This window comes from Onychostoma macrolepis, chromosome 17 (assembly GCF_012432095.1).
Source record: "Onychostoma macrolepis isolate SWU-2019 chromosome 17, ASM1243209v1, whole genome shotgun sequence".
Taxonomy (NCBI): domain Eukaryota; kingdom Metazoa; phylum Chordata; class Actinopteri; order Cypriniformes; family Cyprinidae; genus Onychostoma; species Onychostoma macrolepis.
The window spans coordinates 29,576,107-29,591,944 of NC_081171.1; the positions used below are offsets into that span (position 1 = coordinate 29,576,107).

Sequence of the window (15,838 nt, forward strand, 5' to 3'; positions counted from 1 at the left end):
GAAATGCTTTTATTAGGGCTGCCAATTGGTTTACATTTTCTATCAGATTAATTATATGATATGTTGATTAATTAATCAAATTAAAACAATTCTTGCAGATTCACAAACACATGAAGGTGCTACTTCAAGTGAAAAATCTTTACTGCGGTATAAGTAACATTCAACCACAATAAGGAACACTGTCACATTTTAGTAATTCTAAATGCTACTTACAGAAATTGAAGCCAGAAAGCCTATATTTCTCTGCATTGTTGCCTAAATGACTGCTAATTTAAGTTAGAAAAATCAAATCAGGCTTTTACAACTGGCTATTTTTTTCAATCTAAGACAACTGAATCATATCTTCATTGATGCTCTTGCTTACAACTAAAATAAATGTAACTTGATTTGATGCATTATTAAATTTAAATCGTTAAATGAATCTGTTCAATTGACAGCCCTAATTTGATTACCTTTTTGGTCCAGTTACAGCCTATGCATTGGTGCCTATAGTTGAACCTGAACTCTGATTGGTTGTTAACACAAAGTGTTGCCCAAATATCTATGATGTTGTTTTTATTTCTAGTTCATTGTTTCCAGTTTAGCTTCACTGTCTGCAAAAGTGTGCGAGTCCTAAATCACTTCCCATCCTAGAGAGAAGCTGAGCAATGGACGGTTCGAATGAAATGATTTTTTAAATCCGTAAAGCATTCAAAAAATGAGTGTACTCAGTGTCCTGACTCTATGTTTATGTTCGATCATGTGGCATGCAGTAGTGCTGAGCTCTAAAGCTGAGAGCAAGAGAAGATAAAGAACAGAAGAGGAACAGGAAGAGAAGGGTGATCACATCATTCCCGCGTGGTGCTTACGTTATCAGGTCCTTTTTGCTTTCTTTGCAAGGAGGAAATTTTGGTTTGGGACTGGGAATGCCAACATCAGTAGTGTATACGCTGTCCTCTAAAATGTCCTGGAAGGGATCCAGATCATCAGACTGTAACGACAAATCCAGAAAGACAGAGAAAGAGATCTGTTAGTATTTAGATTTTTTTTTTTTTCACCAAAATCTCTTGCATTAGAAAATCATGTTGAACCACTTGGAATTTCTCATTTTGGTATCATTTTTAGGGTCAATTCAAATTGTTTTGATACATTTTTCAAAACCTGAGAACCTTTGACCTTTCTCCAAACGACGGTCATTTAAAAGTAGCAATGTTAAATTACTACTCACAGTAATAATCACAGTATATTGTGAAATATGATTACAATATAAAACATGTTTTTTTATTTGAATGTATTTTTAAATGTATTTTATTCCCTTGATGCAGAGCTGAATTTTCAGCATCATTACTCCAGTCTTCAGTGTCACATGATCCTTCAGAAATCATTCTAATATACTGATTTGCTGCTTGAGAAATATTTCTGATAACTATCATTGTTGAAAACACTTAGCCTATGCTGCTTGAATTTATTTTATTTTATTTTTTCAGGATTTTTGGATTAATAGAAAGAACAGCATTTACTGTAATTTTTGATTAATTGAATACACCCTGTATAAATGTATTAGCAAAAAAAATAAAACACACACACATATACATACATATAAATATAAATATATTAACCTAAAACTTTTTAACCTAAACTGATTGTCGTGTATTATTCTCTTCATATGGCGCGATCTGAACCCTAAATACGATTTGTCAAAAAAGCCGGTATTGTCCACTTTCAAGGCATCGCGAGTTCACGTTTTACTGCAGAAGTTGACAAGTGCCCTTGTTGTTTTTGAACAGAAGTCGATAAGTCCATTTTAGCGAATCAGAGCGCTGAATTCAGGTCAGGTGACAAGACTACTTTCACTTTGAAAAGACACCCTAGCTGAGAGGAGCTTTGTCAAAGCTGACTAAAAGTGATCGAGGATGGATAATTTGATGAACCTGTGATATCTTCTTTAGGGCAAAAATGGAAAATAAAATCTGAAACGTTAACACGGAACCTTGTAAAAATCATTTATGCACAGCTAGCCGTTGATTATCCCTTACTTATATATATATATATACACGGTATATACTGTGTGTGTGTGTGTATATATAAGTTTTTGTTTACATAATATATGTGTGTATACTGTGTATATTTATTATGTACTGTATATATAAATACAAACACATGCATGTATATATTTAAGAAAAATTTTATGTTTATTTATTAAATATATTTATATTTATATGTAATATAAAATATAAGAATATACAGGTGCATCTCAATAAATCAGAATGTCGTGGAAAAATTCATTTATTTCAGCAATTCAACGCAAATTGTGAAACTCGTGTATTAAATAAATTCAATGCACACAGACTGAAGTAGTTTAAGTCTTTGGTTCTTTTAATTGTGATGATTTTGGCTCACATTTAACAAAAACCCACCAATTCACTATCTCAACAAATTAGAATATGGTGACACGCCAATCAGCTAATCAACTCAAAACACCTGCAAAGTGGTCTCTCAGTTTGGTTCACTAGGCTACACAATCATGGGGAAGACTGCTGATCTGACAGTTGTCCAGAAGACAATCATTGACACCCTTCACAAGGAGGGTAAGCCACAAACATGCATTGCCAAAGAAGCTGGCTGTTCACAGAGTGCTGTATCAAGCATGTTAACAGAAAGTTGAGTGGAAGGAAAAAGTGTGGAAGAAAAAGATGCACAACCAACCGAGAGAACCGCAGCCTTATGAGGATTGTCAAGAAAAATTGATTCAAGAATTTGGGTGAACTTCACAAGGAATGGACTGAGGCTGGGGTCAAGGCTTCAAGAGCCACCACACACAGACGTGTCAAGGAATTTGGCTACATTTGTCGTATTCGTCTTGTTAAGCCACTCCTGAACCACAGACAACGTCAGAGGTGTCTTACCTGGGCTAAGGAGAAGAAGTCACTGCACCCGTTTACCAAGAAATTTTGGAGCACTTCATGCTTCCTTCTGCTGACCAGCTTTTTAAAGATGCTGATTTCATTTTCCAGCAGGATTTGGCACCTGCCCACACTGCCAAAAGCACCAAAAGTTGGTTAAATGACCATGGTGTTGGTGTGCTTGACTGGCCAGCAAACTCACCAGACCTGAACCCCATAGAGAATCTATGTCAAGAGGAAAATGAGAAACAAGAGACCAAAACAATGCAGATGAGCTGAAGGCCACTGTCAAAGAAACCTGGGCTTCCAGACCACCTCAGCAGTGCCACAAACTGATCACCTCCATGCCACGCCGAATTGAGGCAGTAATTAAAGCAAAAGGAGCCCCTACCAGGTATTGAGTACATATACAGTAAATGAACATACTTTCCAGAAGGTCAACAATTCATTAAAAATGTTTATTTTTTATTTTTTTATTGGTCTTATGAAGTATTCTAATTTGTTGAGATAGTGAATTGGTGGGTTTTTGTTAAATGTGAGCCGAAATCATCACAATTAAAAGAACCATAGACTTAAACTACTTCAGTCTGTGTGCACTGAATTTATTTAATACACGAGTTTCACAATTTGAGTTGAATTACTGAAATAAATGAACTTTTCCACGACATTCTAATTTATTGAGATGCACCTGTAAATATATATACATGTAAATATTTGCAAAATATATACTGTATGTGTGTGTATTTATATATACATAATAAATATACACAGTACACATACATATATGATGTAAACAAAAACTTTTAATTTGGATGCGATTAATCGCTTGACAGCACTAATATATACAGTATATGTGTGTGTGTGTGTGTGTGTGTGTGTGTGTATTAACCTAAAACTTTTTAAGAGAGTATGTGAAATGCAACAGATGCTATGATAAAAATGTACAATATTGTTTACAATAATGTATTATTATGATACATTGTTGTCATGTGACCTCATCACATTGCTTATTTATTTGAAGAATCACCATTCAGTTATCAGTAACAGAAAATGGTTTTCCATGAGAAAGTTGTCTGCCATGGTTTAAATTTTGGATGTCTCGAGAAAGAATGAACCCCAGCTGATGTTTCTGATCCAGTTCATTTGTCACATTGGAAAAGAAAGTGAAACTGGATTCAGTATTTCACACAGTTTTCGTTATAAGGTGCACATTATTATGTAGGTCATCTTGGTACTTCATCCATAAAAAAAAAAATGTGTGGTTGTATGCTATTCTGAACATGGTTAGATGTGTTTGATAGCAGCAGTTTGTTTTTTGTTTTGTTTTTTTCACTTCCACTTTCTCTTCGACACCGGCTGCCAAACATCAATGCATACTCATTTATACCACCAAAGAGGCACAGCAATAACCTGCAACAGGGCAAAAGATCTGCCATTAGCTGAAAGTGAACATTTTACAAATTTTAGGAGACTGTGCCATTGTGCCTAAAGATTTTGGGGATTTTGTATATTTGTACATCTTTTTAAGCAAAGGTTAAATGGTTACTCTTTCAAATAAATAAATAAATAAACAAACAAACAAATAAAATAAATAAAAAAATCATAATTTCTTCCAACCTAAAGTGTGTATGCTACGCCCTCTTCGAAATGCAATATGCAGCTCATCTGCATTTAAAGGGATACACAACAAAACAGCTCTTTTTTTAGAAACACCCCAAAAATGTCATTTTCCAGATGTTATAATAAATTATCTGCAGTGTATTTTGAGCTGAAACTTCACAGAAAACATTCTGGGGACACCCAAGACCAATATTACATCTTGTAAAAAGGGGCATAATAGGTGCCCTTTAAAAAATGTAATTTGGTGCTTTTGGAGATGTGAGCTCCAGGGCATCATCGGCCGTTCATGAACCCGCCGAGAGCAGCCTCACCACAGCCTCACCACAGCCAGATCTTCTGGAATTTGCTGCTGGCTCTGATGTCTCTATAGCGATTAACCATGAGATATAATTGGTTTTGGGTAAATCTCGCAGGCAGTCTTTTGTCTCATTAACCTATTATTGTTCCAGATCAAATCGTTTTGGCTGAGGGCAAATTTTCATAACTTCATATCTTTATATAACTTTAATGCTGTATCAGAGTGCTGCCTTTGTACTCTTGATTGAATTGCATAACTTTTATAATGGCCTTTTTGTTTATTAAATATTATTGTTCAATATAGGGCTGGGACGATAAATCGATGCAGAATCGATTCTGAGATTTTCCGAATGCATCGCGATTCATCTGGAATCAGTTCTGAGCTTAGTTTTGAACAGCAGATGGCACTGAATGCTGAATGCAGATGGCACTGTACTCTGCTTGTTTCCAAATCCTTGCACACACTTGAACCTAAAATAATCATTTATAAAATTCGAAAAGGTTGAAGCGATTTACAAGGGTGTTCACAGTGGGCTGTGTTTACATTAATCTCGCGTCATAAAAGCATTCTGAGACGAGGTGAAATTACAGACTCAGCTGAACGCACAAGCGCTCTTCAGCACACTTCTTCATGAGCATTTGAGTATGTGGATAAAAACTAGATTAGAGTGCCATCTGCTGTTCAAAAATAAGCTCGGAATCGATTCCAGAGGAATTGCGATGCATTCGGAAAATCTCAGAAATCCCAGGAATCGATTCTGCATTGATTTATCGTCCCAACCATAATAAATAATATGCGATCTAAATAATAGTTGTATTAAATAACAGTATTCGGTATTGTGAAACAGTCTTAGTGTCAGTGATGGTGATTTTGGTTACATTGTGACGTGATTAGATGGCGACTAGACTCTTCATGAGTCAGTAGCAAAGACTTTTGTATTGAAAGGGAGTGAAATAAGGTTGTAAACAAGGAGATTATTTTTACTTTCAGCAACACCCTATATGGTGCAACCAACATATGGGTCTTTTAAGACACCCCATTATTGTTTCTTATTCATTTACACATTTGTGATGCCAAGCTGCTGTATAAATGCAATAACACACTCATATCTGTGCGATATGGCTCTGCATCAGCACGGCTGTGATTGTCTACGCTACATATCGCACCCCTGCTCATATTACTCATTTATATATACACTATATGGACAAAAGTATGGGATACACCTCCTAATAATTGAATTCAGTAGTTTCAGTCAGACCCATTGCCACACGTGTATAAAATCAAGCACCTAGCCTAGTGCATTGTGTGTAAAAGTTAAATTCCATAGCTGAAGAGTTCCAAATGTCCACTGGCATTAATATCAGCACAATATCTGTGTGGCAGGAACATAATAAAATAGGTTTCAATGGCCGAGTGATTGGATGCAAGCCTCACATCACCAAGTACAATGGCAAGCATCAGATGGAGTGGAGTCAAGCACACCAACACTGGACTCTGGAGCAGTGGAAACCTGTTCTGTGGAGTGACAAATCACGGTTCTCTGTTTGGCAGTCTGTCTGAGAGAGTCGGAGTCTAGAAGATGCTAGGAGAATGATACCTGACTGACTGCATTATGCCAAAATGTAAAGTTTGGTGGAGGAGGGAAAATGGTATCAGGGTAGCCACATTATTCCAGTGAAGGGAAATCTTAATGCTTCAGCATACCGAGACATTTTGGACAATACTATGCTTCCAACATTTTGTGTTTGGAGAAGGCCCTTTTCTATTCCAGCATGAATGTCCTCCAGTGCATAAAGCAAGATCCATAAAGACATGGTTGGATAAGTTTGGCTCAACCTCATCAAACACCTTTGAGATTAACTGGAACAGAGATTGCCAGACCTTTTTGTCCAACATCAGTGCCTGCATCACAAATGCTCTACTGGTAGAATGGGAAAATCCCCCAAAAACCTCTCCAAAATCTTGAGGAAAGCCTTCCCAGAAGAATGGAAGTTGTTATAGCTATAAAGGGGGAATCAACTTAATATTAATGTCTATATATTTAGAATCCAATGCCACGAAAGTCCTGTTGGTTTAATAGTCTTGGTGTCCCAAAACTTATGCATGCATACATTAGATATATAGATGCATACATAGATAGATAGATGCATAGAAGTAGATAGAATCTTTCACTTTATAAATACACAATTGTTCCCCACATCCAATTTGTATGCAAATGGCAAAGCATTAGTTGGATGTTGAGAAGTGCACATCAATCAGTCCTTCCACAATTAACACGACAGAGGATACGAGAATAAATAGGTTAGTTGTGCAGCATCAGTGAGACTTTTGGATTTCAGCAAATGCCTTTAGAACAGCAGGATTTACAGCCAGACTTTGCTGGTATGAAGATAAAAAGGGAAACTGCAGAACTAGATTGAGACAGAAATCAGAGTGCTGCCATACACTAGATGGCAGTGTAGTGACATGACAAAATCTCTCTCTCTGTGTGTGTGTGTGTGTGTGTGTGTGTGTCAATGTCCTCTGCAGCTCTGTGTGATACCTTTCACGTTTCAGGTTATCCAACAAGCTCTTCTCAGCGTCATATATATTCACTTGCTACTGACACAATGGTCAATATGACTCAGTGGTCTATGTGATCATTAAAACATTCAAATGAAATGTGAATTATTGCACCATATTGAAAAACAGCTATGTATAAGTGTGTGCTATTGTCGTAATGTGTGTGTCAACAATAAATCCATAACCCTGGATTAAAGATCAAGTCTAATATTTGAATACAGTATATTTTACAAAAACAGCAACTTATGCTACTCTTCTTAGAGATTTTACTCAGATTTTACCATTAAAAGCATTTTCCTCTTTTGGTGAAGCACTGTTCAGGAGGATTTATACCTCTGAACAAAACCAAGTGCTCTCTCTCTCTCTCACTTCAATTCAGTTTAATATGTTACAATTGTTACAATGTATTGCCAATGTATTGCCAAAGCATAGTGTTTACATTAAATATAGAACAAATATGTATTTAAAAAATATATAAAAATAAATAAATATATGCATGTATATATAATTAAACAAAATAGAACAAATCAATTCTATGAATTCTAGAATTCTAAGAACAATTTAAAATTTAGTGTGTGTGTGTGTGTGTGTGTTTGTGGGCGCATCACTGATTTGTTTACTCCTCCCTCTTTTTATGACAGGCGTCAATGAATCTTGCGACTAGTAAGCTACAATCTTGTTTTTCACCTAATAAATATTGAAGTTGTGTTTTCTTGTTTAACATTTTGAAGTCAGGGCAAAGTGTTTCAAATTTGGGATAAAATGTCTTTCTAATTTCTTCATAGTTAGGGCAGCTGGTGAGGAAGTGTTCTCTCTCTCTCTCTCAGTTTGAGCTGGCTTATATAGAAGATCCTAAGCTCCTCTCTGCTGATGTGGCTGAGGTGAGAGTGTGTGTGTGTAGGTCAGGTTTTGCCCATATTGCAGGCACCGATTGTACCCACATGTATAGTAAAACCTGAAATTATATATTATGTGGAGCAGCCAACAATCCTCATGAGTAAAATGGCTCAATAAACATACAAATAATGTCTTAATGAAACTGGAAAAATGCAAAAAGGTTTGTGGGAGTTGGATTGGGGAGGGTTTGGGGGATAGAAAATATACAGGTGCATCTCAATGATTTAGAATGTCGTGGAAAAGTTAATTTATTTCAGTAATTCAACTCAAATTGTGAAACTCCTGTATTAAATAAATTCAATGCACACAGACTGAGGTAGTTTAAGTCTTTGGTTCTTTTAATTGTGATGATTTTGGCTCACATTAAACAAAAACCCACCAATTCACTATCTCAACAAATTAGAATATGGTGACATGCCAATCAGATAATCAACACAAAACACCTGCAAAGGTTTCCTGAGCCTTCAAAATGGTCTCTCAGTTTGGTTCACTAGGCTACACAATCATGGGGAAGACTGCTGATCAGACAGTTGTCCAGAAGACAATCACTGACACCCTTCACAAGGAGGGTAAGCCACAAACATTCATTGCCAAAGAAGCTTGCTGTTCACAGAGTGCTGTATCCAAGCATGTTAACAGAAAGTTGAGTGGAAGGAAAAAGTGTGGAAGAAAAAGATGCACAACCAACCGAGAGAACCGCAGCCTTATGAGGATTGTCAGGCAAAATCGATTCAAGAATTTGGGTGAACTTCACAAGGAATGGACTGAGGCTGGGGTCAAGGCATCAAGAGCCACCACACACAGACGTGTCAAGGAATTTGGCTACAGTTGTCATATTCCTCTTGTTAAGCCACTCCTGAACCACAGACAACGTCAGAGGCGTCTTACCTGGGCTAAGGAGAAGAAGAACTGGACTGTTGCCCAGTGGTCCAAAGTCCTCTTTTCAGATGAGAGCAAGTTTTGTATTTCATTTGGAAACCAAGGTCCTAGAGTCTGGAGGAAGGGTGGAGAAGCTCATAGCCAAAGTTGCTTGAAGCCCAGTTTTAAGTTTCCACAGTCTGTGATGATTTGGGGTGCAATGCCATCTGCTGGTGTTGATCCATTGTGTTTTTTGAAAACCAAAGTCACTGCACCCGTTTACCAAGAAATTTTGGAGCACTTCATGCTTCCTTCTGCTGACCAGCTTTTTGAAGATGCTGATTTCATTCTCCAGCAGGATTTGGCACCTGCCCACACTGCCAAAAGCACCAAAAGTTGGTTAAATGACCATGGTGTTGGTGTGCTTGACTGGCCAGCAAACTCACCAGACCTGAACCCCATAGAGAATCTATGGGGTATTGTTAAGAGGAAAATGAGAAACAAGTGACCAAAAAAATGCAGATGAGCTGAAGGCCACTGTCAAAGAAACCTTGGCTTCCATACCACCTCAGCAGTGCCACAAACTGATCACCTCCATGCCACGCCGAATTGAGGCAGTAATTAAAGCAAAAGGAGCCCCTACCAGGTATTGAGTACATATACAGTAAATTAACATACTTTCCAGAAGGCCAACAATTCACTAAAAATGTTTTTTTTTTTATTGGTCTCATGAAGTATTCTAATTTGTTGAGATAGTGAATTGGTGGGTTTTTGTTAAATGTGAGTCAAAATCATCACAATTAAAGGAACCAAAGACTTAAAATACTTCAGTCTGTGTGCATTGAATCTATTTAATACACAAGTTTCACAATTTGAGTTGAATTACTGAAATAAATTCTAATTTATTGAGATATTGCACCTGCATATTTTAAGTATACAAACATACTGTATATGTGAAAGTGTGTGCATTTAAAACCCTCTGAATACCGTAAATGAGTATATTAGGAACTCTATGTGAACAATAAAATGATAATTCTGTCATCATTTACTCACCCTCAAACCTGTATGAATTTTATTCTATAGTTGAACACAAAAGGTGAATGTCTGAAGAATATCCTGAGCCACTTTTTTCATGTAATAACAAGTGAATGGGAACTAATTATCATATATGCAATCCGTACATCATATGTGTCAGTCCTGTCTTGTGTTTCCCCTCCTCTCGTGCCCTTATTTGGTCTTCCTGTTCCTGTCATTATGAGTTCATTCGTTTCCAGCCGTGTGTGATTGTTCCCCACCTGTTTCAGTTCTCCTCGTTTGATTTCGTTCTGTTTATAAGCCCTGTGTTTCCCTGTCTCCACGTCGGTTGTTAATTGTCTTTTTGGTGTCCTGCTATCCTGTGTGTCAATAAAGTCTGTGTTTGGAGAAACTCCTGGTCCCCGCGTTTCCCTGGCTCCAGAAGGACCGTGACAGAACAACCGACCAAAACAAAAGATGGAAGTCGTCGCCCGCACCAGCCAGCCGCCGCTGTCTGCGGCTGGTCCCAGCCCTCTGGGCAGACTTCTTCAGGCTGGTTCGGCTGCCAAGCCCACCGCCATTCGCGGCGAAGACACGACAGCCATGGGCAGCTCTCCCAAGCCCGCCGTTTGCAGGAAAATTCTGGCCGCCGTTCGAGGGGAAATTCTGGCCGCCGTTTGCGTCTCACGGAAGACAGCCGCCGTCCGCGGCTCCCCGTCACCAGCCGCAGTCCGCAGCCCACGAAAGCCCGCCGTTTGCGGCCCACGTAAGCCCGCCACTGTTTGCAGCCCACGAAGGCCCGCCACCGTCCGCGGCTCCCTCTCACCAGCCGTTGTTTGCGGCTCACACAAGCCAGCCGCCGTCCGCGGCTCTCCCTAGCCCGCCGTCAGCGGGGAAATTCACCGCCGTTCGCAGCCCAGGCAAGCCCGCTGGCAGAGAGTGTGGCAAGCCCGCCGACAGGGAATACGGATATCCCACAGGTACCCCTAGGGTTATTGGTGGAGTATGAGGGGATGCTGTGGCCTCCAGTGCCTGCCCCTCGCAGGTGGCCTCCAGTGCCTGCCCCTCGCAGGTGGCCTCCAGTGCCTGCCCCTCGCAGGTGGCCTCCAGTGCCTGCTCCTCGCAAGTGGTCCCGTCCAGCCCTCCTATGTCTCCGCTGGTCCCGTCCAGCAACGCGCGTCTGTCATGCCTCCTGGTCCCTAGAGTCCTCCAGAGCGCCCCCGGGAGGGGGGAGTAATGTCAGTTCTGTCTTGTGTTTCCCCTCCTCTCATGCCCTTATTTGGTCTTCCTGTTCCTGTCATTATGAGCTCATTAGTTTCCAGCCATGTGTGATTGTTCCCCACCTGTTTCAGTTCTCCTCGTTTGATTTCATTCTGTTTATAAGCCCTGTGTTCCCCTGTCTCCACGTCGGTTGTTAATTGTCTTTTTGGTGTCCTGCTATCCTGTGTTCCTGCGTGTCAAAGTCTGTGTTTGGATAAACTCCTGGTCCCCGTGTTTCCCTGGCTCCAGCAGGACCGTGACAATATGCACAATAGCCCAAGTAGATTTATGTGAAAAATATCCCAAAATTAAAGTCATTATTCACTAATAATCCACCTACAAGAGTTGCTAAAAACTACAAAAAATGAGTGTCATATAGAAAACTAGCATCATGCTACACATTCATGCTCTCCTGTAAGTCAGTCCAATCAGTAATATATATATAAAAACACACATTCTCCAAAACTCTAAACATACACACTGCATGCCACATTTGCCTGAGCAAGGAGAGTACACACACTCTCAAAAAGGATGTGTTCATTTTTAACAAATGTTTTGTGTTGTGACTATTTTAACACATTTTGTGTCATTTTGTGTTAAATGTGTGTTAAAAACAAAAAAGAAACAAACAAATCCAACACAGTGTGTCCAACACAATATGTGTTAACTATCAGCCAATCACATTGCTGCTTGCGTCACTTCATGAGCCGTGATTCTTCTCACAAGCAAGTTCAAGTTTTCATCATCAGGGGATATCTTCGATGTGTAAGAGAAATGTTTGTATTTGACATTAGAAGCTTTTAAATATTTTTGTGATCATTTGAAGACGGTCAAGGAGCATTTGACACATATACGCAGTAGCCGGAAAACTGCCTCACGAATGGCTGTGTGAGCAGCGCCCGCGCCAACGCTACATGATTTCGGTGGTGGGAACTTATTTTTAATTAGCTTTATGGTTTCTTTTGTTGTATTTATTGTGAATGGAATCGCATTCAATTAATCATTGCATTATATTCGTTATGTGTAGCCTATAAATAAAAGTATTATTTGACTATTGCAGCTTTGAATGGAAGACACTCCAGAAGCACTTGTGGCAGTTAATAATGTGACAGGAAATAAAGGAGGGACGTCATCTCACCGACCCTCACCATCACCTATATGCTAAAAAATATATTGCGTTCGCCTGCACGGTAGAAGCTCATTTTCTCATGGGCGGGCAAAGCAGAGAAAGGGGAGGTAACCGTTCCCTGTATGACGACATAAAGGGAAGATTCCAGATTGGGCCATCTGAGCTTTCATTTTCTCAAAGGCGAAGCAGGATACCCAGGGCTCGGTTTACACCCATCACCATTTCTAGCCACTGGGGGACCATAGGCAGGCTAGGGGAACTCATATTAATGTTAAAAAACCTCATAAAGTGAAATTTTCATGCCATGGGACCTTTAAAACTAACACAAAAGGTGTTGTCCCAGTGGCGGTTCTACACTGAATTACTCTGTACAAGAGCAGAGAACAACAATAATATAAAATATTAAGAATAATATACAAATACAATATAGAATAAATATTCTAAATAGCACAAATCCTTCATCACACAAATCACACTAAAGAAAATCTAATTATTACACTATTGCACTAAGAACAGAAAACACAAACTAAAACCTGACCTTTCTGGCCTTCCTTGATGCAAAATCATCAATAATGTCATCATACGAAATCTGCTCCCCTATTGAGTGATTGATACTGATGATAGCAAGGCCAGTGAGCCGTTCCTGAGAGTCAAGACTAAACCAATTCACCTCCACATAATCGTTTTGTATTACCAATTTTTATTAGCCATTTCACACAATTCAGAAAAAACAAAAACGTGCAAATTATAGGCCTGTGTTTTAATATTATGAATGAAATGTGCTTTACCCCCCTCCCCACACACACACACCTCCCACCTCCCCTCCCCTCCCCCCCTCCTTGTCTGCTTCTGTGCACGGCACCTTCTCAGCAAGCAGGGGCGCCAATTTGCCAATTCCCCACACAGTTATTTGATAGATAATAGAAAACCGCTTAGCGGTGCAGATGATTTTTTTTTTCAAGTGCTTGTGCCGCCCCCCACGTGTCATGAAAAAATGCCGCCCCGGGCGGCTGCCCAGTTCGCCCATGCCAAAAACCGCCACTGTGTTGTCCTTAACTAGACACAGAGGTGTGTTAAGAAACAGGTTTTGTTGTTTTTAACACATCCTTTTTAAGAGTGCACCTTGTTATAAAAAATCTGTACTGTAATGAATATTATACATTTGTGGTTTAATAGCACTGGGGCAATAGGACCAGAAATAGGTGGCCATGATGATGATGATGAAGATGATGATGATGTGTGTGTGTGTGTGCGTGTGTGTGTTATTTATTTATTCTTTTTTTTTATAGAAAGATAGCAAAGATTTCTCAAGTTTGTTGGGTTTAAAGTGATAAAACAACAGATCTAATGTTGAAAATGAGAAAACGTATTTTGACACTTAAACTTGTCCGTAGCTGAGTCAGAAGATGGGGAAAGTAAATGAAAAATGAAGAAGATGAGGATGAACATTATGAATGTAGTTTGTATGTATGCGGCCCATCTAAACACATCTCAGCACATTCAGAGCCATAATTAGTGAGGGATGAGGAGGTGCTCTCTCTGGCTGACCTCTGTTACTACAGGGACCCCTGGAGGAAGTGACAGCCAAGCTAAGAGGTCACATCCCATGACTCCATTTCCTGCTGCAGCCTCGACTAAAGCTGCTCCAATTAGACAGCGAGAATGAGAGACAGAGGGATGGACGGCTGGAACATGACAAAAAGAAACAACATCTCTGCAACTAATGATTTTCTTACTCTATTTTTGTCCTGTTTTCCAGTATACAAATATTTAAATATTCTTCAAATCAAGCCAAATTACAAGTCTTTTGTTCTGAATTTTTTTTTTCTTTTTTTTTTCTTTTCTTAAAGCCAGAAAATATATCTACCAAGGGGGTTAGAAAAAAATAATCTTGTTTATTTTCAGCAGATTCTTCTCTTCATGTTTTCAGCAACACACTTCATTTTGATAATTTCTGAGAATTTAGATTTTTCAGAAAATATTTTGCTTCTCAAGTAAATGTATCTTGATTCAAGAAAGTTTAGATATTTGTACTAGACAAAAACGTACATCATAAAAAAACTTTTTATTTATTTTTTATTTATTTATTTATTTTTTTCAGCGACATTTGATTTTTAGGGCAATGTTGTTCTGGTGCTATATTGAGTCACCAGTTGATGGCCAATGTAAAACCAGAGTCCTGAAGCAAACACAGCTGAGAAGACATGCTTAACAAGCGCTTCGGCTCCGCTGAGAGACGAGGGGCTGCATGGACACTGCACTACTGAAATGAATGTGTTGAGCAGAGATGGAGATGGAGAGGAAGTATCATCTGCTGAACCTATGACAGCAAGAGAAGAGCATTGCTGCAGGCAGCTCAGCCCATCCTCGACTGCAGAATGACAGCAGATGAAATGAGAGAGAGAGAGAGAGAGAGAGAAGCCAGCCATCACTTGCTTGAGGCGCCTCCATGCTTCACACACACACACACACACACACATTATCAACTCTCCTTTCCTCCTGTTTCATGCTGGATGAGTGTCTGTGCTTAATCTGAGGATATAGCTCCTATATCCCACACAAATAACATTCATTGTGTTCAGTGCTGCTTTTTCTCCAATCTATCTTCAGACTGAGTGTTAGCAGGAGGTTGTGTCTTTAACTAGTATGCGGCAAAAACTCCCTTTGTTTTCTAGTATAATTGCTAGTATTTGTTTCACACAATGGTGAATAATTTTCAATGCCGTGAAAAGGTTTTTGCCCCCTTCCTGTTTTTTTTATTTGTTTTTATTTTTTATTTGAAGAGTTCAGATGCAAAAGCCTCTAAATGCCATCTGAAATTTTCTTCTAAAATGAGCATTTTTATGAGGCCCCTATATTTATGTTAATTTATTTCACTTTAATTGCATAGAAAAGGACCTATACACTGCCATTAGAGTAAAATTACTGAACCTAAACATAGCAGCCTGATAAAAATGCTAATTTTAGATGAAAATTTCAGATGGCCAGATCATCAAACAAATTGTAATATTACACAAATATAATGCAAGTAAATACAAAATGATGATTTTAAATGATGATTTCATTTATTAAGGGGAAAAAGCTGTCCTGGCCCTATGTGAAAAATTAATTGCCCCCTCCTGTTAAATCATGAAAGAACTGTGTTTAACCACATTATTTTAGAAAGCTGAGTTAAATTTCACTAGCCAAACCCACACTGTAAAAAATGACCGAAATTTTAATGGTAAAAAACTGTGAAAATGCTACAGAAAAAAACCTGTTAAATGGTTAACGGTAAGTAATAGACATTTCAGACAATTTTACGGTGAAATACCTTTT

General features: G+C 38.8%; 1 protein-coding gene across 7 annotated transcripts in view; it reads right to left on the reverse strand.

Annotated features, from left to right (window-relative positions):
* myt1lb (myelin transcription factor 1-like, b) overlaps positions 1-15,838 on the reverse strand; it is a 144,462-nt gene that overhangs the window by 16,333 nt on the left and 112,291 nt on the right. For all 7 annotated transcript variants that reach the window (XM_058749962.1, XM_058749963.1, XM_058749965.1 and 4 more), the window contains one exon: positions 849-970. In XM_058749962.1, coding sequence (XP_058605945.1) covers positions 849-970 — 122 coding nt within the window. The remainder of the gene's footprint in view (positions 1-848; positions 971-15,838) is intronic.